A 19,912-nucleotide genomic window follows, 5' to 3' on the forward strand; every position below is an offset into this window, starting at 1 on the left:
GCGTTCCTACCCCAGTGCAGCTCAATGTAAATAACCGTGACTGTAGGGTCGGTATCTTTTTGGCAAAGCCCCCATACAAGACCTAAGTAATGAATGCAATGTAACTTAGGTTAATCAAAACAATTCATTCCTTACATAAGTGGAGGAGGCTACATTTGTTCATTTTCAGAGAGTTAACGTTAGCTATCTATTTGATCTACCAAAGCATGTGATCCAGAATAGATAGGAAGTGACAATGTACTTTTGGTTCTGGTGACGCAGACACATGTTTCCAGTTCTACCATTCCAGGACATGTAGACTAGTTCAAGTTTCTAAATTAAGAAGGCTGTATTTATTTCATGCTGTACTAATCAACAGCAATGTCTAATGTCCATCTCATATCTGTTTTGTTTCAGGAAATTTTACTCCTGTGACAGGGTCCAACCAAATCCAGACAAGATGAACGTGTTCGATCGAAGTATAAATTTTGATTCCCTTTTTAAATTTTCCCAAATGTAAGTATCTTGGTTTACTGTTTCCACACAATGTCTGGAAGGAGACTCACTGTCACAATGACTGTATCATCATCATCATCATCATCATTATCATCATGAGTCATTCATTGAACAGAAGCAGTCTGTACTGGTCACAAACTGGTTGTGCTACAGACAGTGATGTGTTACCAAATTAGAATATGACTAGATAGGCCTAACTGATAAGGAGGCAGACATTTTTTGTTAGTGTATTTTCTGTAGAGCTAAACCTGTTCCTTGTACAATTAAAAACTCTCCCCTCTATCTTAGCTCCCACTCCACTCAGTCTACAAACCTAGCTATAATGGGGTAGGGTAGTGATGCATCAATTTATCTGTGTCAATATAGTTTTCTCTTGATGTCTTGCAACTTAATGAAGAAAAATAAAATCTATCCATCTATTCCTTATACAATACAGCTCCCACTCCACTCAGCTGCACCTGAAGAATGTGTACTCCAGCCTGGCCCTGTGCATGTTTGTCGCTGCAGCAGGAGCCTACGTCCACGTCGTCACCAGGCTCTTCCAGGTAAGCAGTGGCAGTGGGAACAAGTACATCCGAACTGAAGCACTTTTATTAGTGTGCTGTAATATTAAAGGGCCAATGCAGCGTATTTTTTTAATTTTATCTCAATATCAGATAATTCCTGGGTAACAATGAATTACCTTACTGGGATTGTTTTCAATTAAAATAGCTCAAATCACAAATGGCTCAAATCAAATTTGATTTGTCACATGCTTTGTAAATAAAAGGTGTAGACTGGGAAATGCTTACCTACTGGTCCTTTTTCAACAATGTAGATTTAAAGATAAAAATTTTTAAAAAGTGACGCATGGCTATATACAGGGAGTACCAGTATTGAGTCGATGTGCAGGGTTATGAGGTTGTTGAGGTAGCTATCAAATTTTATTGATCACATGCAGATGTTATACGAGTTTAGCTAAATGCTTGTAAGGACTAGAAGCGAGGCAGCCCTCTATCGGCACCACTGTTTTCTATGTTAGTAATGTGCATATAGGTAGGGTTAAAGTAACTAGGCAACAGGATATATCATAGACAGTAGCAGCAGTGGGTAACCATTTAATTAGCTGTTTAAGCAGTCTATTGGCTTGGGGGTAGAATCTATCAAAAAGAAAAGAGAACCAAAGCACGCTTCATATAATGAATTAAAATGCCTTTATTTGTATAGCATGTTTTAATGGAACAAAGATTGAAATACTTTGACGTGTTTCGGCTGCATGGACTTCATCAGGTAGTACAAATATCCGATGTTGTCTTTTGAACAAACCATTTTCCAATCAACCCTAATTGAAGAGGGAGTGGTCACAGAACAGCTTCTAGTCAAAATGAATTGGACAACTAGTAAACAACACTATACATTCATCATTGAAATAGATATGCTATCAAAATGCACATCAAGGTCAGAAGTATTAGAACCACTAGAAAACAAAGTAATTCTAGCCTTGAGTGGGAGAAATTGAGAATGGGAGAGCCATACATTTATAGTACACTAGATGATGGCTAACATGGACCAACGCAGTCCAAACATAGCATAGGGCATTATGTCCACTAGATGACAGCAAATGGACCACTAAGACCCTACAGGAACTGTGAAAAATCCATGTCTTTCTTTTAAACCAGTGTACTTAGTGGGCTGTAGTTTCTAAATCCCCAAACTTTCCCTTTGGGTTAGCAGTCCCCTTCTAGTTTAGGTCTGAACATGATCAATACCCATAGTTTGTAGGGAGGCAGGGTTGCCATGGTGTAAGTACTTGTAGTCCCTTGCCATGGTATCTTTTTATTTTAATATTATAAAATTAGGGGGTAGATTGGAAATGACGCAGACAATTACATTGATGGAAGTTACAATCTATGGGGTAGTCTTTGTTGCATACGTGTGTCCCTTTAAGCCAAGGTGGGGCGAAGTACGGGCCGTATCCCGCCCGCCGGGCACTTCAATCCAACCTGCATGACATTATTATAATTACGTTTTCTTTACCACTTTTTCTCCCCAATTTTGTTGTATGTAATTGACAGTTAGTCTTGTCCCTTTGCTGTTACTCCCGTACGGACTCGGGAGAGCCGACGGTCGAGAACCGCGTGTCCTCCGAAACACGACCCAGCCAAGCAGCACTGCTTCTTGACGCAATGCCCGCTTAACCCGGAAGCCACCCACACCATTGGTCGCCAGGTTCCCTCAGACACGTGTCAGCGTGCATGCAGTATCTCTAGAGGCATAGCTAGCACTGTGATGCAGTGCCTTAGACCACTGCGCCACTCGGGAGGCCCCGCAAGACATAAAAAAAAGATTATATTTGAGTTCCAATTTTTGGCCTAAAATTACTCATTCCATGATATCCAAACAACCTCCAATAGATGGCGCTGTAGCCTGGCAGGGCGCTCTGTATTTGGTCCTACAGTCAGAATTCAGAATGCGCTCAATAATCATAGCCACTTCATTGCTTGATGACTTTTGATGTGAAAAATGAGTGCTGGGAAAATGAGAAGTGGACTCTGAATGTTGTGTGTTTTTAAAGAAGAATGGACAGCAAAATACTTTTATACTAATATTGGACATAAGGCGGTATGTCTGATATGCCAAGTTGTTGCTATTTTTAAGAAATATAATCTCAATTGTATTTTTCAAGCAAGCATGCTAACTACGCTAGCCACCTGTCCTCTCAGGAAAAGGCAAGGAAGGCCTCAACTTGCCACAAACTTAAAATCCCAACAAAATACGTTTACTAAACGGTGCTCTACTCAAGACTGTAACTAAGGCAAGCTACACAGTGTCACATAAAATCCCAAGCATAGCAAGCCTTTTGCTGAAGGGGAGTTTGTGAAAGACTGTATGGTGGAGACTGCTGGTGTACTTTGTCTCGAATTGGCTTTTACTCTTAGGACAATCACCAGGCGAATGGAAGTGATGGGTGAGGAGCTAATCTCCAAATTGAAGAAAGAAGCAGATGGCTTAGATTTTTTTTTTTCTATAGCACTGGATGAGAGTACTGACACTGCTCAACTTTACATTTTTGTCAGAGGAATAAATGAGAACTTCTTGCGTTGGACTCAATGATGGGAACAACCAGGGGCTCTGACTTATATGACAGGGTGTCTGCCCACTTGGGAAAAATTAATCTACCGTGGAGCAAACTGACAAACGTAACAACGGATGGATCACCAAATCTAACTTGTAAAAACAAAGTAATCTTTTTAGTAGGCTAAGACATAGGGCTTTCTTCTTTTACTAACTCGGAGGAATTTATATTTCTTCACTGTACTTTTCATCAGGAAGATCTGTGTAAAAAATGTTAAAGCTGGAAAATGTTGTCAAAGTGGGTGTAAAACTTGTCAACTTTAAACGGGTAAGGGGGCTTAACCATGGTCAGTTCGTTCAGCTGCTCAATGACAGACAGCACCAGGACTTGTTATATCATTCAAATGTGTGCTGGCTAAGCCTGGGGAAAGTATTTAGCTGTGTGTGGGAACTGAGGTGATGTAGGTATGTTCCTTGATACGGTTGGTAAAGCTGATGACTTCTCCGAGTTGTAAGACAGACTGGCTGGGCGACTTTGCTTTCGTTGTGGACATGTTGGTGCATATGGACAATCTAAATGTGAAACTGCAGGGAAATTGTTATTTGTGCATGAACTGTATTCCAATGTGGAAGTATTCAAGGCCAAACTTGTCTTGAGAACAACATATGAGCAGCCGGTCTCTCGCTCGTCTTCTGACACTGGCAGCAGTGCCTCACCCAGACATACAGTAACACTTTGATCGACCTGCATGCTGAGTTTTCCTGCCGCTCCTCAGACTTCACTGAGACTTCACCGAGACTGAGACTTCACCGAGACTGAGACTTCACCGAGACTGAGACTTCACCGAGACTGAGACTTCACCGAGACTGAGACTTCACCGAGACTTCACCGAGACTGAGCTGGAGCTTGTATGCCCCCTGTCTTTCGACACAGAAAGCACCACCCGACACACAATTGGAGGTCAACAACATCCAATGGGACAGTGCTTTGAAGGAGAAGTACAAAACGGCAACAATACACCAGTTCTATGACTCACTGAATGAAACGTAGTTTCTAAACATTAAAATGCACATCCAAAGGATGCTTGTTTTATTCGTGTGTGTGTGTGTGAGCAAACATTCTCGGTCATGAATTACAACAAATCCAGTCACAAAAAATGACCACTTGTCATCTCTTCTGAGAATCTCTACATCACAGATGACACCACACTTTGCCCTTGCCAAGAGAGGTGACCAGACTCATTGTTCACATTGACTCGAATAAGCGTGACTGGGGTAGGCAAGGATTATTTTTCATGTTGATGGTTATGTAGTGAGAATTATCCAGCAATGCACTTGGATACAGGTCCCCATATGACAATGAACACTTTTATTCAGTCAGATTTGGCCTGAGGTGATTGGATAACTGTAAATATGGCTCGCAATTGAAATGAGAAATGTTCCTTAATCTGCCTTCAAAAAAAGACAATTGTGAAACGGATGCTCTTACCATATGTTTCAGTCAAATTTGAGAGTAGTTTTTTTACACCTGCTGTTACATTTTGCATGTCTCCAGTTGTTTATAATATCTGTTTTTAAGTTTGCATATTGTGACTAAGTTTGTACTTTACATGGGTAGAGATGCAGGATCTGTGTGTGTTTTGACTGTCTGTGACGTTATACATTTTATCAATATTTTGAAATTTGTTCATAAAACAAGGGTAGAGATGGTACAAGGGTAGAATTGTTCTGCATATGTACACCTACAGTACACTAGTAGTTGCATGTCGGTGTGGAAATGAATAAAGGCTTCACATGTTTTGTCACGCATATAGTCCTTCATTTGGTTTCAAAAACGTAATGTGGCCTTTGAGCCAAAAGGTTTGCCCACCCTTGCGCTAAGCTGTCTTGAAGGCGTCTCTTTGTCTGTCCAATGTAGAATACCTTGCACTGTGGACATTCCAATCTGTAGATGACATGAGTGGTTTTACAGGTAATGAAAGGCTTGACTTGATACTGTGTGCTAGTTGCATTCGAAAGAGCCCCTGGGTTTGTGTTCTTGCCAAATATTTTGAGTTACCATTTTACAATTGTCATTTAGCAGGTGCCCTTATCCAGAACAACTTACAGGAGCAATTAGGGTTAAGTGCCTTGCTCAAGGGCGCGTTGGCTCCGGATTCGAACCAGCAACCTTTAGGTTACTGGCCCAACACTCTTAACCGCTAGGCTACCTGCTGTGAAGGTAGTTGTGGACTAATTTGTTATTCAGGGTAAGAGCTCTCTTAAAGCTTATGTCTGGTGGCTCTGGGAAGACTTTGTAGTAGCGTATCACTTTAATGATTCCACAATTATTTTTGATTCTTTTAATGTTCTCTGCTTCAGTGCTACATTTTAGAACAAAGTATACTCTGGTGCATCACAAGGAGCTCCCCTCTACAAAAAGTCCTCTCTGTCAAGATGACCACTCCTTGTCCCTGCTTCTTTCAGAACCTGACTGCTGTAACCTTGGTTCACGAAGCGAGACTCCCAATTCAGCTGATTTGACACTGGTCTGTTTACTGATTGCAAATTCTGCGGACTGTTTGGAATTCTCCATAAATAATGTTCTCTCTTAGCCTTTTGGGGTAGAAACTGTCTGTTCAGGATCCTGTTGGTTCCAGACTTGGTGCAAGGGTACCGCTTCCCTTGCGGTAGCAATGGAGTGTATGGCTTGGGTGGCTGGACTCTTTGACAATTTTTAGAGGCCTTTCTCTGACACTGCCAGGAAAAGAGGTCCTGGGTGGCAGAGAGCAAGGCCCCAGTGGTGTACTTTGCTGTACTCACCGTTCGAGGTCTTCACAAGGGCGGCAGGGTAGCCTAGTGGTTAGAGTGTTGGACTAGTAACCGGAAGGTTGCAAGTTCAAACCCCCGAGCTGACAAGGTACAAATCTGTCGTTCTGCCCATGAACAGGCATTGCTGTCATTGAAAATAAGAATTTGTTCTTAACTGACTTGCCTAGTTAAATAAAGGTTAAAAAAAAAAGAGTCCAAAAGTCCAAAACTTTTTGTAGCTTTTTGTAGCCTATTGCTGCTTTGATGACTTATGACTGGCCAATAGCAAGCTACATGTGCAACGCTCTACTCGTGAAAAGGAAGAGCAGCAGCCTAAATTATAAAATGTTTCCCTACTGCAGCAGTCACGTTCAGATTTGTACTAGTCCTTCCAGCCAAGTCAGTTACAATTGCACATGCTCAAGACCGTAACAATCAGATCTGACTCAGACCCGTGACATTATTTAGAATTCTGGATCCGGATGCATTTAGTTCCTGGAACGGGTCTTGGGTACGTGCGGATCCGGAAAGACCTCTACTCACAACCCTCTGTAGTTGGTGGTGCAGCTGTATAACTTTTTGAGGATCTGAAAGCCCATGCCAAATCTTTTCAGCCCGCTGAGGGGGAAGAGGCACTATTATGCCCTCTAAACAACTGTGTGGGTGTTTGTGGACCATGTTAATTCCTTAGTGATGTGGACACAGAGGAACACGAAGCTCTTGACCCGTTCCACTACAGCCCCATCAATGTAGATGGGAGGGGCGAGCACGCCCCCCATTTCCTGTCGTCCACGATCGGCTCCTTTTTGTCTTAGTGAAGTTGAGGGAGAGTTTGTTGTCCTGGCACCACACTGCCAGGTCTCCGACTCCCTATAGTCAGCGTCGTTGGTGATCAGTCCTACCATCATGTCGTCAGCAAACTTAATGATAAAATATACAGTGCCATGCGAAAGTATTCGGCCCCCTTGAACTTTTCGACCTTTTGCCACATTTCAGGCTTCAAACATAAAGATATAAAACTGTATTTTTTTGTGAAGAATCAACAACAAGTGGGACACAATCAAGAAGTGGAATGACATTTATTGGATATTTCAAACTTTTTTAACAAATCAAAAACTGAAAAATTGGGTGTGCAAAATTATTCAGCCCCTTTACTTTCAGAGCAGCAAACTCTCTCCAGAAGTTCAGTGAGGATCTCTGAATGATCCAATGTTGACCTAAATGACTAATGATGATAAATACAATCCACCTGTGTGTAATCAAGTCTTCGTGTAAATGCACCTGCACTGTGATAGTCTCATAGGTCCGTTAAAAGCGCAGAGAGCATCATGAAGAACAAGGAACACACCAGGCAGGTCCGAGATACTGTTGTGAAGAAGTTTAAAGCCGGATTTAGATACAAAAAGATTTCCCAAGCATTAAACATCCCAAGGAGCACTGTGCAAGCGATAATATTGAAATGGAAGGAGTATCAGACCACTGCAAATCTACCAAGACCTGGCCGTCCCTCTAAACTTTCAGCTCATACAAGGAGAAGACTGATCAGAGATGCAGCCAAGAGGCCCATGATCACTCTGGATGAACTGCAGAGATCTACAGCTGAGGTGGGAGACTCTGTCCATAGGACAACAATCAGTCGTATATTGCACAAATCTGGCCTTTATGGAAGAGTGGCAAGAAGAAAGCCATTTCTTAAAGATATCCATAAAAAGTGCCGTTTAAAGTTTGCCACAAGCCACCTGGGAAACACACCAAACATGTGGAAGAAGGTGCTCTGGTCAGATCAAACCAAAATTGAACGTTTTTAGCAACAATGCAAAACGTTATGTTTGACGTAAAAGCAACACAGCTCATCACCCTGAACACACCATCCCCACTGTCAAACATGGTGGTGGCAGCATCATGGTTTGGGCCTGCTTTTCTTCAGCAGGGACAAGGAAGATGGTTAAAATTGATGGGAAGATGGATGGAGCCAAATACAGGAAACCTGATGGAGTCTGCAAAAGACCTGAGACTGAAACGGAGATTTGTCTTCCAACAAGACAATGATCCAAAACATAAAGCAAAATCTACAATGGAATGGTTCAAAAATAAACATATCCAGGTGTTAGAATGGCCAAGTCAAAGTCCAGACCTGAATCCAATTGAGAATCTGTGGAAAGAACTGAAAACTGCTGTTCACAAATGCTCTCCATCCAACCTCACTGAGCTCGAGCTGTTTTGCAAGGAGGAATGGGAAAAAATGTCAGTCTCTCGATGTGCAAAACTGATAGACATTACAGCTGTAATCACAGCAAAAGGTGGCGCTACAAAGTATTCACTTAAAAGGGGCTGAATAATTTTGCACGCCCAATTTTTCAGTTTTTGATTTGTTAAAAAAGTTTGAAATATCCAATAAATGTCGTTCCACTTCATGATTGTGTCCCACTTGTTGTTGATTCTTCACAAAAAAGATTTCACAAAAGGTGGCCACATAACATAGGTAATGCTTTTTCATTTAACTGGTGAATGACAATTGCCATTGATGTTATTACATTATAACTGTTGCTGTGTGTTTTGTGTCCATTAGGGTGGGATGTTGACCATGCTGGGCTCCCTGGCCATGATGGCTTGGCTGGCTATGACTCCCCACAGCCCTCTGACTGAGAAGAAGAGACTGGCCATCCTCTCTGGTTTTGCCTTCTTCACAGGTATCCTCATCTGCCCTATAGCTCTGTCAGAAAAGGGCCTACACAGTGTGTGCACTCATTCAATCACCCGCATGCATTTAAAAGCATTGGATTGGTGCAAACATGGCTGTAGGGAGTTTTCACCATAGAGATCCTATTAAATTACGAAAGGGACTTTCATAAACCCTCACTTCCAGAATGGGGTGAAATTGGCAGCCATAAATGCGGTAAAGAGGTCAATCGAACTTGACCACAACAATGGAATTGCCATGGAAACTCTTGGTGGGAAGATCCTGAGTTGCCCCCTAGCAAAATTAGGTTACATTTTAGGCTATAGTTTAAATGTGTATTAATAATCAGGAGTATAGTGCTTGTATGAACGGGAGTTAGCATTTAGCAGTCGCTTCTTATAAACCTGAAAAGGGACAACTTCTACATGTTTTACAACAAAAACAGACAAATGTATCAATTGGACTTTAGCAAACACATCGTGGGCCTGTTACAATACATACAACTTGACGGATGACAAATATCCCTTTTTGTTACATCAGATTTGTTGAATGTGGGCCAATCTGGTCAATGGAACATTGTGTTCCGTTGACTCTTTTACCGCATCTTATATTGGTCATGGAGAAATCCAAACCAGTCTAATTGGAATGAATGGCAGTCGAGGCATAATCCTTTTTTTGGTTATCAACCTTTTATTTACTTTTAAAGGAACACAGACAATAACAAAAAGCAGCCGGAATGGTCATGCAGTAGGTAAATACAATTAGAATAGACCACATGGCCTATACATCCATACACTGTTACATCAATAAGGGATCAGAGCTTTTACCTGGTCAGTTGGTCATGTTTTGTACACTCAATGTATATTGCCCACCCGTGCTGCATCAACCTACACTCCAGCGCCTCCTGGTGACCACCCCAACTCACCCAACCTGATCTCCATGACATTAAATACTGTAATCAAGCAATTGTGATAAAATCAGCAGGGTACACTTTTGCACATGAGTAACAAGTAAAGAAAATGATAATGAACAGGTAATCTTTTGGGAAATAAAGTTGCTACAGTAGTTCTTCAATAACCAGCTGTCAATTGTTTTTGTCAAACCTGACAGTTATACAGTCTTTACTGTAATGACATAAGTGGTGAATTATCATTAAAACCTCTACGGGATCGGTGTCCCTAACCCGGGACGGTTGTTGCTAACGTGCACTAATGTGACAGACATGTCTTATATGGGCAGAAAGCTTAAATTCTTGTTAATCTAACTGCAGTGTCCAATTTACAGTAGATATTACAGAAAAAAAAGACCATGCTTTTGTTTGAGTAGAGTGCACAACAACAACACTTCATGGTAACTGGTTTGATGCATTCACCTCTGAAGCTAAGTAATGTACTTACTTTCAGTATTCTTGCTCTGATTTGTCATCCTGAGGGTCCCAGAGATAAATATTTAGCATAGTTTGATAAAAATCCATTTTTATTATCAAATGTAGGAACTGGGGTCTACAGTTTGACTCTCTTGCTCCACACCCACCCTGCCTGGCCATCTAGATGTGTATAAGTTAATGAGCCGTCATGTATGACATTCCTGGGAGTGTGTAAACGTATTTTTATATTACCATAGCATTTTTGTATGTTCCATCTAGTTATCTATTTGAAAATGTATCAATTGACCAATTTGGCACATTTGGGCAAACTCAAGGCAGGCTTGATACAAAATATTGTGCAGTAATGTAATTCTTCAGTGGATCAGTGTAAAATGTTGTGCACACTGCTGGCATCTGGTGGCCAAAATCTGAATTACACTTCGACTCCTGTCTGAAAGTATGGCCTTTCTCTTGTATTTCAAAGATGATGAAATAAAAATAATAGAAAACGCATGTTTTGTTTGTTTAGGTAAAAGATAGGGTTTACAGTTGTGTGCGTACTTTCACTACAAAGTGTGTACCTAACACTGGGAAAGCTGCCTGTGCAAAATCCAACCATTGCATCCCAACTGTATCAATATTAGGTTACCTGTCTGAGTTAACTTGAATAACTTTAACCTGTTAACTTTTAAGGATTTGAATAGAACATACCGTGTCAGTTGTGGTCACAATAAAATCCACTGACAGTCAAGTAATAGCTAATCAGCCTGTACATTATACGCCTTTAACAATAGTCCAGACCGACTCGTGTCCATCTTCCTGTACTAGCCAGCTCTCTTCGTTGCTGTTTAACTCACTCCAGGCTAGTATTGATGTAGTATGTGAACTAATCAGTCTTTCTGAACAGTCAGTTAGTAATCCCACCAGAGAAGAGTCCTTTTATCCATGCCAAACTTGGTGCAAAACCACACCAAAGGAAAAACCTAGCTACATTAAAAGCTGCGCTGACTGGTCAGTTCGGTTGTTCCCTGTGACGAAGTAAAGGTTTGCCTTGCATTTTCCCGGATTTTGATATGATGTAGCTTTTTATTTGAGTGATTGCAGCCAGACCAGAGAGCCTCGACGTCATGTATAGTTGCATTGTTTTTAGAGGTAGGTAAGCTGTGAATTATCACTAGCTTACAACACCGAGATTTAAAAAATTTTTTTTTTGCCGAAGCTGTCTAGTTATGTGCGCCGTCTAGCGTTAGCTTAGTGTGGTTAACTGTTTACGAAAGGACTATTGAGATACTTAGCAACATGACATTTGTGCTAGTTTACAACTAAAAGATGCTGCATAGCTAGCTCTAGCTGAATGTGCAAAGCAAGCACCCTTGATTCCGTATTCCTGACAATCATATCATTTTAGCCATCTACAGTTGCTTACCTTTCTTTTAGCTCATTTCAGACGAGGCCGCGAAACTGTTCGTGTCCCATGGTTCGTGGCATGGCAGGCATGGGCATACTCAAAACTCCCTGTTCGCGGGGATTCCCTCTAGCGTTCTTCCTCTCTCACGCGCATTTTTACTTTGTCAAATTGAATGTCCAAACTCTGACCGATCAGTGCGGCTTTGAATGTTGCTAGGTTACCCGTGGGCGTGGTTTTGCACCAAGTTTGGAGTGGATAAAAAGGACACCCCCAGAGAACAAGTCTGAATGCTGGCCATCACGTAAACTATCCAGCGGCACAGCAATACCCACTGTTGGATTCTGGGGGAAACTTTGAACATTGTTATACTCAGAAGTTTAGGAACATTAGTTACAGAAGAGACCTGAGGGGTGCCATAATGAAGCTTGGGAGGGGCTGAGTGCAGGGAACACGATTGCATGTTCTCCCATTATCAGTGGAAGTACTGATAAGGGGAGAAACTGTTGAAGGCTCATATCACTTAGCTCCCTGCTTAGCAATAATGATGCAATGTTTAGCGATTAGGAGACTCCCACCCAAAGTGGGGTATGAATACTACCACGGGGGAAGCCATGTCTGTGTCTGAATTACAGCTGTATCGACCCTTAGAGAAGCTTAACCAAGTTGAATTCTTCCTAGTGTCCGTGAGTTATTTACTCTGAAAAATAGAACCTAACATTGAGAGAATCTTCCTCCTTTGGACTGGAAAGTTATCATTTCTGCGCCATGTTTGAGTGTGACAGCAGAAATGCTTGGAATCTGCTTTTCTGAGACCAGTCCCTTTTCTTTGAAAAGGCCAGATGCATGGTGTAGTTGCATTGGTGAAGTTACTGTAGTCTGCCATGACTGTAGTCTGCCTGGCCAGAGTGGGAGCGTTCTTCCTAGCCGCCTTCAGAATGCAGTGTCGGTCAGTGAATCTGCGCACCAGGAAAATCAGGGTTTGGGATCCGGCTGAGTTGCCAATGTGCCTGCCTATGCAAAGAGCTCTCATAACTTCCAGTTCGGTACCAGTCAGCTCTGGAAACCACTCTGGAAGTTCTCTTGATGAAAGAGTGCATTCTGGCCCTATTCTCACATTTTTCTGTTGCATGCCCTCATGGGAAGCCATTTTCTCCTCCATCGTCCAATTCTGGTTTGGCCCTTAATCAACTTCTCCTTACATTTGTCAAGTCTATTGTCCAGCTTGCACTCAGCTCAAAGTTTTTTTTCAATTGTTTATTTTTTCCTTTTTTTAAAACCAGTAATGCACTTGGAAAAGTAATCCTGAATTAAATCCAACTTTTTTTGTACTCCACTAAACTCTGAGGCGATGAACTCTTGTTGGTTTACAATAGCTTCATCTAACACGGTAGCTAGCGCTTTGTTGTCAGGAGATGTCTTCTTTGATTTAGCTCGTAAAGCGTGGCGTGTTATCGGAAGTTACTAAATACTGTTACAGGTTAACTGTGTTAAATCAACTGAAATGCTTCTGAAAAAGCAGCCATATTTCTGCATATTTCTGTCACATGACTCCCATTAGTTAGAGGCATAATCCTGATTTGATCTGAGCAGGAAAATTTAAGTGAGACGTGATATCAGGAAACGTATAATAGAATTGTCAACCTAAAAATATTGTCATAATTATAAATACAGCTTATTCAGGTTTTAGAAATTCTGTATAAATATCCTCTAAATATGTAAACAGACAAATGTCTCCATTTTTTGTTTTCTTGGAAAGCTGTGAGTGCTATTATATGATACAATATCACTGATTTCAGCCAGTGTGTGGCTATAGATTGACTCTATTGTTTGAATGGAATGTTTGTATATTGGCAGTTAATTTCATAAATATTTTTCAAATGATTTATTTAAGTGGATGGCTAGCTAGTGAACAAACATTAATATTCATTCTTCAAACTCCATTGTGTAAAATAATCTTATCACAATGGCTGACCTTTTATTCCATCATAAGAAGGTTCATGTCCGTTCTAATTCTATGTTTTCCCATATTCCCATGAGGGGAGGGTACGAGTACACACTTCCAAAGAAAGGTAGAGAATCGGAATGCAGCCTATGTATTTTTAGCTATTGAAGTAGCCATGAGCTGATGTTTTCCTCTTCATTTCAGGTGTTGGTTTGGGCCCAACCATGGATTACGTCATCTCTATTAACCCAAGGTAAGATGACAGTAATAATGTGTATAGTAGCTAGTTTCTTTCAATGAGGGGTTTCTCCTGAGGTGACTGAATGAGCCTCACATCTCTCTGCTCCTACAACTAGCATCATTGTGACAGCCTTCCTGGGGACCTCAATCATCTTTTTGTGCTTCACGCTGAGTGCCCTCTACGCCCAGCGCAGGAGCTACCTCTTCCTTGGAGGTAAAGTGCTGAACTTTCTTATTCATGCATAACGGACCAAATAATGAAAGACTAGCACTGTAGTTTTGAGTTCCACGAAGTGGGTGTGGAAGTGGTGACAGCAAAAAAAGATATCTAATAAATAAATATAAACCACCTGGTACCAACAACCTGTATGGTAAATTGCTGAGGTTGGTGGTGGAATGCATTGTGACTCCTGTTTGTCACATCTTAAATGTAAGCCTAGAAGATGGTGTGTGTGCCCTCAGACATGGCGGCAAAGGTCATTTCGCTACCCAAGAATAGCAGAGCACCCACCACTTTAATGATTTAAACAGCTGACCAATCAGCCTGTTACAAGTGCTTAGCAAACTTTTTGGGGAAAAGTGTTTTCAAATGTAGTTATTTTATAGAAAACAAATGAACAACCAATTTTCAGCATGCTTATAGGGAAGGGCGCTCCACATGCTCGGCACTGACACAAATGACAGATGATTGGCTGAAAGAAATTGATACTAAGACGATTGTGGGAGCTGCTCTGTTAGACTTCACTGCAGCTTTTGATGTCATTGATCATAACCTATTGCTGAAAAAACGTAGGTGTTACGGATTTGCATCCTGTCTTATTATGGTTTGAGAGTTACCTATCTAATAGAACAGAGGGTTTTCATTAATGGAAGCCTCTCATGCAATTTCAGTTTGTGTGTGTGTGTGTGTGTACCGCAGGGCAGCTGGCTCGGGCCATTGTTTTCTGTTTTTACTAATGACCTTCCACTGACCTTGAATAAAGCCTGTGTGTCTATGCACGCCCGACGACTCAACAGTATACACATCGGCTGCCACAGTAAAATAATTAACATCCTTAACTACATGGAACTCTGCCACACCAGGTATTTAAAAAAAACAATGTAACCTTTATTTAACTAGGTAAGTCAGTTAAGAACAAATTCTTACTTGCTATGACTACTTACCCCGGCCAAACCCGGATGACGCTGGGCCAATTGAGCACTGCCCTATGGGACTCCCGATCACGGCCGGTTGTGATACAGCCTGGATTCGAAACAGGGTGTCTAATGACTCCTCTAGCACTGAGACGCAGTGGCTTAGACTGCAGCGCCACTCGGGAGCCCAAGCTAGCAATAAGAACAGATTTTAAAAAACAGATAAAAGAACACCTTACTGCACAAAGGGGACTGTGAAGAGATGGTCATTTTATATATCTTGTTTTGTAATTTGCACGTATGTATTAGACCTAGATATTGTGTGTATGTACTGATATGTAGGCTGTGTGTGACGCTTTTTTTAATGTATGTATTGCGGTCCTTGACTAATAATGTTCTGTATTGTTTCATGTGGACCCCAGGAAGAGTGAAGGGGATCCTAATGAATACCAAAGTGTTCTGTGCTGCTTACCAGATATTGTGTAATGTAAAGGAACTGAAACTTTAGAAAGTAAACTCACACACCTTGAAGTGCTACCAGGTGCATAGAGAAAAAAAGTGTACTCATTACCAGTGTGCTGTAGTTTTCCTTTTTTATTAAGGAACTTAAACTTACCACTCTGGATTTAGTGAGACTGTGCTCACTAAATAAATGTTACCAAATGCACATACCCTTAATAAAGAAGTTTCCAACTTTCTATTCTGTTCATTTACCACAAAAATATTTCTGTCTTTCAGGTACTCTAATGTCCGGACTGTCCATCCTGCTCCTGGTCTCTTTCCTCAACATGTTCCTGGGGTCTGTCATGTTGTTTACGGTAAAGAGGAAAATAACCCAATATTGTTATGTTTGCTTTGATCCATTATTATTGCTACACAATGCTGCCCAATGCTACTCTTCATGGACTTAGCTATTAGTTACAGTATGACTTAGTGCGCTGGTTGTCATTTTCACCAAGCATTTCTCTCTCTGTGTGTCTAGGCTCACATGTACCTCGGTCTGGTCATCATGTGTGGATTTGTGCTGTTTGACACTCAACTCATCATTGAGAAGGCTGAGATGGGAGACAAAGACTACATCTGGTAAGGGACACACACTCTCTCTGGGCCTGGTGATGAGGGTGAGTGGTTAGATGTTGAAACACATTTTTTTGCTATTGTCATCTGGAATTTAGTCTGTCAGCCCGTGACTGTAAATTAAAATGTTTCAGTGGTATCACTCCTAAAGTTAGGAGCACAACATAACATTTTTGGAGCACCAGAAAAAAGGATAAACATTTTTGTTGTTGTTGAGATATAGCCTTATTGGGCATATATGATTTTGACTGTAAGCACATGTTGTGCAATAGAAACTAATCGGTAACCCTGTAAATAGATTTGTTAATTTATAAAAAGCTAAAATGTTGACGTAAATACCCGTCACTGAAAATAGTTATTTCTGGAATATTAGATTTCTACATAGTTATGGCCCTATAAAATGTCTTTATTTTTGTTAACATAATTTCCCATTTTTGTTTTGCCCAAATTCCGTTTCATCCATTTAGTGTTCACTTTAAAAAACAAAATTTAAAAAAAAATGGAACATCCAGTTTCAAGTCCAAAACAGTACTTAAACCACATCAGGAGACTGCTTTTCTAAGACATTTTTTTTTTTTTGTGTAGTTACCCTTTAATTCAAGTGCACACCATGCACCTATAGCAATAGACTGTTTGGTTAAAAGTGTTTCTGTAGCGTGCGTGCTCGCGCAGAGCTTGCAAAACAAATGACCAATGGATTGATGCAAGGAAGCATATCTTTCTGCCAGGTAGGCATAGGCTACTTTGTACTTAACATTTAATTGAGAAGGTTTTTGAGAAAGCCTTTCCATCTACCAAAAGGCAGTTGCCGTTAGCGATGCTAATGATTACACAAAGTGGTAGACATGCGCACGAACGGTACCGCGCGCGCACACAGAAGGGACATTCCTGTGCTTTGCATCTTCAGAAGGTTGCAGGAAATCCGAATCCCTGATCCGCTCTGTTCATGTCTCGTGATATACTTGGGCAAATTGAGTGAATCTTTCAAAATGTTTGGGCTAGAAACAATCTGTTTTGATGTGGCCTAGTATTGGTGCAACCATATTCGCTAACAAATCTGTTGGCTTTTTTTTCCCTCTAAGGCACTCAGAAACAACAGTACAGTGAAACTTAATCATTACAACAATTATCTGGTTGTTTTTTTTCTAGGCGCACTGGTGCTCCCAAAGAGATTCCAGGTCGCACAAGAAAATATTAAGGAGCATGTTTATGGTTGCTTTAGGTTTAGAAGAAAAGATTGTACACAGAAAAACATACAATACAATTGGTATGCACTTGGTAATTGGGGCTCTTTTACAATGAACTTATGAAGTGTTTTGTAAGATATATGATAACTTCTCTTTTCACTCTGTTGAAGGCACTCTGTGGATCTCTTCTTGGACTTTGTGACCATCTTCAGGAAGCTCATGGTTATTCTGGCCATGAATGAGAAGGTACAATATTGACAGTGTATTGCTATTTATATAGCATACCGACTGTAATACACTTCCACTATCTCTCATACACGTTGCTATGTTTTGAACCATAGAAAAACATGAACCTAGGACCAGAAAGCATTCTAAATACAATATGTGCGATAAACCAGCATATTGTACTTTGTAGAAATGTTGCACTTTGCACTGCTAGGCTAGTAATGGTTTAATGTCAGTTAGGTGAAGTGTTCTCTTTATTTAGCAGGACAACAGGAAGAAGGAGAAGAAGTAAATGTGGAGGAATGCAAGCAAATAAAAGATCTGTGACTTGGAATTGCTTCAGGAGTGCTTCTGGTGCATTCACATAACTGCTTAATTATTCAAATTATTTAGACCATGTTTGATTTTGTACTTTGATATAGTGTCTTAATTGTTAGGAATCGATTGGTTTGGAATTTGGCTTTGGCGTAAGGTTTGACGTTTTTAAAAGTTGATGTTAAGGTTTTTAGACGTCCCTGTGTCTTTTTTTTTGTTTTGTTTTTTTAACTCCCATTTTGAAGGGATGGTGTAGTTAACTAACATACTTATTTCGATAGTTATTTTTGCATTGTCAAGTAACGATTTGAGACAATTTGTTCTTTGCTCTTCCATCTGATTAAGCAGGAAATCAATGCCTCAAATACTTTTAAAATTGCCACTTTTTATATACCAACTGATTTAAAGTACAGTATCAGTTTGGAGTTGTGCGAGGTTGTTAATTCTGTGAATATTATCTGTCCATTTGGGAATTCTGCCATTTTAAATAAGCCACACACTATATTAGTCTCAATTATGACATCACAGGCTTTTTGTTGCAATGAGTAATGAAGAACATGATGCATTTGTAAGGTGGACATTTACATGGGGTATCATTTATTAGCAAATTACAAATATTACTAGTGCTTTTACAGTACAATCCCTTTTTACTGAAATCATGCATTCGTAACATTTCCCCTTCAATGGGTAATTTACTGGTTTCATTTAAGACATTGATTCTCTCTGTGAGGCTGCTCTAACCAGTCTTTCTTTTGTAGTTTGTGCCAATAGGGGATCTTGTCAGTTTGTTTTAATAAGATGCAAATGATAGAGCAGACAGCTTTGCATCTTAAATGTTAAATATTCAGACCTTGCACGGACTCATCTATTGAAACATAAATGACATTTTTCAATGTAATTGCTGGTGGTGTCGTCTGCTATGGTGTCAAGAAAGTGATGTTTTATGGATGGACTTGTATTGAGAAGTGTAATATATTTTCCTCATAATGAATTTTGTCAAGCTTGTTCTCTTTCCACTACTAACAAAGATTCAGTGCTTGAAATAGAGGTGATCAGTAGAGAATCTGTTTCATGTAATTAGGTGACATGAAAGAAATCCCACTAATCTTCATGTTATTCCCTATGTGCGGGGGTAACAACATTTATTGAGAGAATCTCCTGTGACAGGGGTTACAGGATTAATTGAGAAGGTATGGCAGTACTGCCAAAGTCAATTAACTCACTGAATCACATGGCATAGCATCCAGTTACCAGTCAGAACGTGTCCTCATCTACCCAGGAATAGCTTGGCTAAAGGATTAGCCATTAAATGTTTCAACCTCTCGCTTGATGTTGGTAATCTAGATGACGTGAAATTTACTTTTTCTGATATGGGTCGTAGTCCTTCATTTTAATTTTTTTTTAACCTTTTTTAGTTGAATGACATTGAACAGATAATCTGGCAGTCAAACATCCTCTGCTATGCAGCTCAAGGCTTTATTTTCTTAGAAGTGCCAATAACAATACAAGTTTACCAAACTAATCACCTGTTGCTTTTCAACTGAGGATTTTACTGTTTCAAAAATGAAATAACTGCATATCTTATACTGTGAAATTTGTTTTGCTTTTATGGGAATTACTTTTGTAATTCTGCTACATTTAATGTAATTTAAATTTGTTAAAATAAAGTTTGATTAAGTCAATGACACTTATGCTCATGTTTTAATAATGGTTACAAAGTAGCACACATCCATCCCTATGGGGATTTTTAACAGGGTTTAATCACTTCTATCTGACAGTGTACAAAACCATTAGGAACAACTGCTCTTTCCATGAGACTGACCAGGTGAAAGCTATGAACCTTTACTGATGTCACCTGTTAAATCCACTTCAATCAGTGTAGATGAAGGGGAGGAAACATTAAGCTTTGAGACATGGATAGTGTATGTGTGCCATTCAGAGGGTGAACGGGAAAGACAAAAGTGCCTTTGAACGAGGTATGGTAGGTGCCAGGCACACC

General features: G+C 40.3%; 1 protein-coding gene across 5 annotated transcripts in view; it reads left to right on the forward strand.

Annotated features, from left to right (window-relative positions):
* Positions 1 to 19,600, forward strand: part of tegt (testis enhanced gene transcript (BAX inhibitor 1)) — a 23,924-nt gene extending 4,324 nt beyond the window's left edge. For 3 of the 5 annotated variants that reach the window (XM_021569018.2, XM_036950258.1, XM_036950259.1), the window contains exons 2-10: positions 397 to 495; positions 932 to 1,040; positions 8,909 to 9,029; positions 13,940 to 13,988; positions 14,092 to 14,189; positions 15,848 to 15,927; positions 16,092 to 16,192; positions 17,544 to 17,619; positions 17,861 to 19,600. In XM_021569018.2, the coding sequence (XP_021424693.1) occupies positions 440 to 495; positions 932 to 1,040; positions 8,909 to 9,029; positions 13,940 to 13,988; positions 14,092 to 14,189; positions 15,848 to 15,927; positions 16,092 to 16,192; positions 17,544 to 17,619; positions 17,861 to 17,890 (720 nt within the window). In that variant the 5' untranslated portion in view covers positions 397 to 439 and the 3' untranslated portion in view covers positions 17,891 to 19,600. Of the gene's footprint in view, positions 1 to 391; positions 496 to 931; positions 1,041 to 8,908; positions 9,030 to 13,939; positions 13,989 to 14,091; positions 14,190 to 15,847; positions 15,928 to 16,091; positions 16,193 to 17,543; positions 17,620 to 17,860 lie in introns of all 5 variants that reach the window. The other 2 variants (XM_036950257.1, XM_021569019.2) reach the window with 2 other exon arrangements.
* The last annotated feature ends 312 nt before the right edge of the window (positions 19,601 to 19,912 follow it).

This window comes from Oncorhynchus mykiss, chromosome 17 (genome assembly GCF_013265735.2).
Source record: "Oncorhynchus mykiss isolate Arlee chromosome 17, USDA_OmykA_1.1, whole genome shotgun sequence".
NCBI classification, from domain to species: Eukaryota; Metazoa; Chordata; class Actinopteri; order Salmoniformes; family Salmonidae; genus Oncorhynchus; species Oncorhynchus mykiss.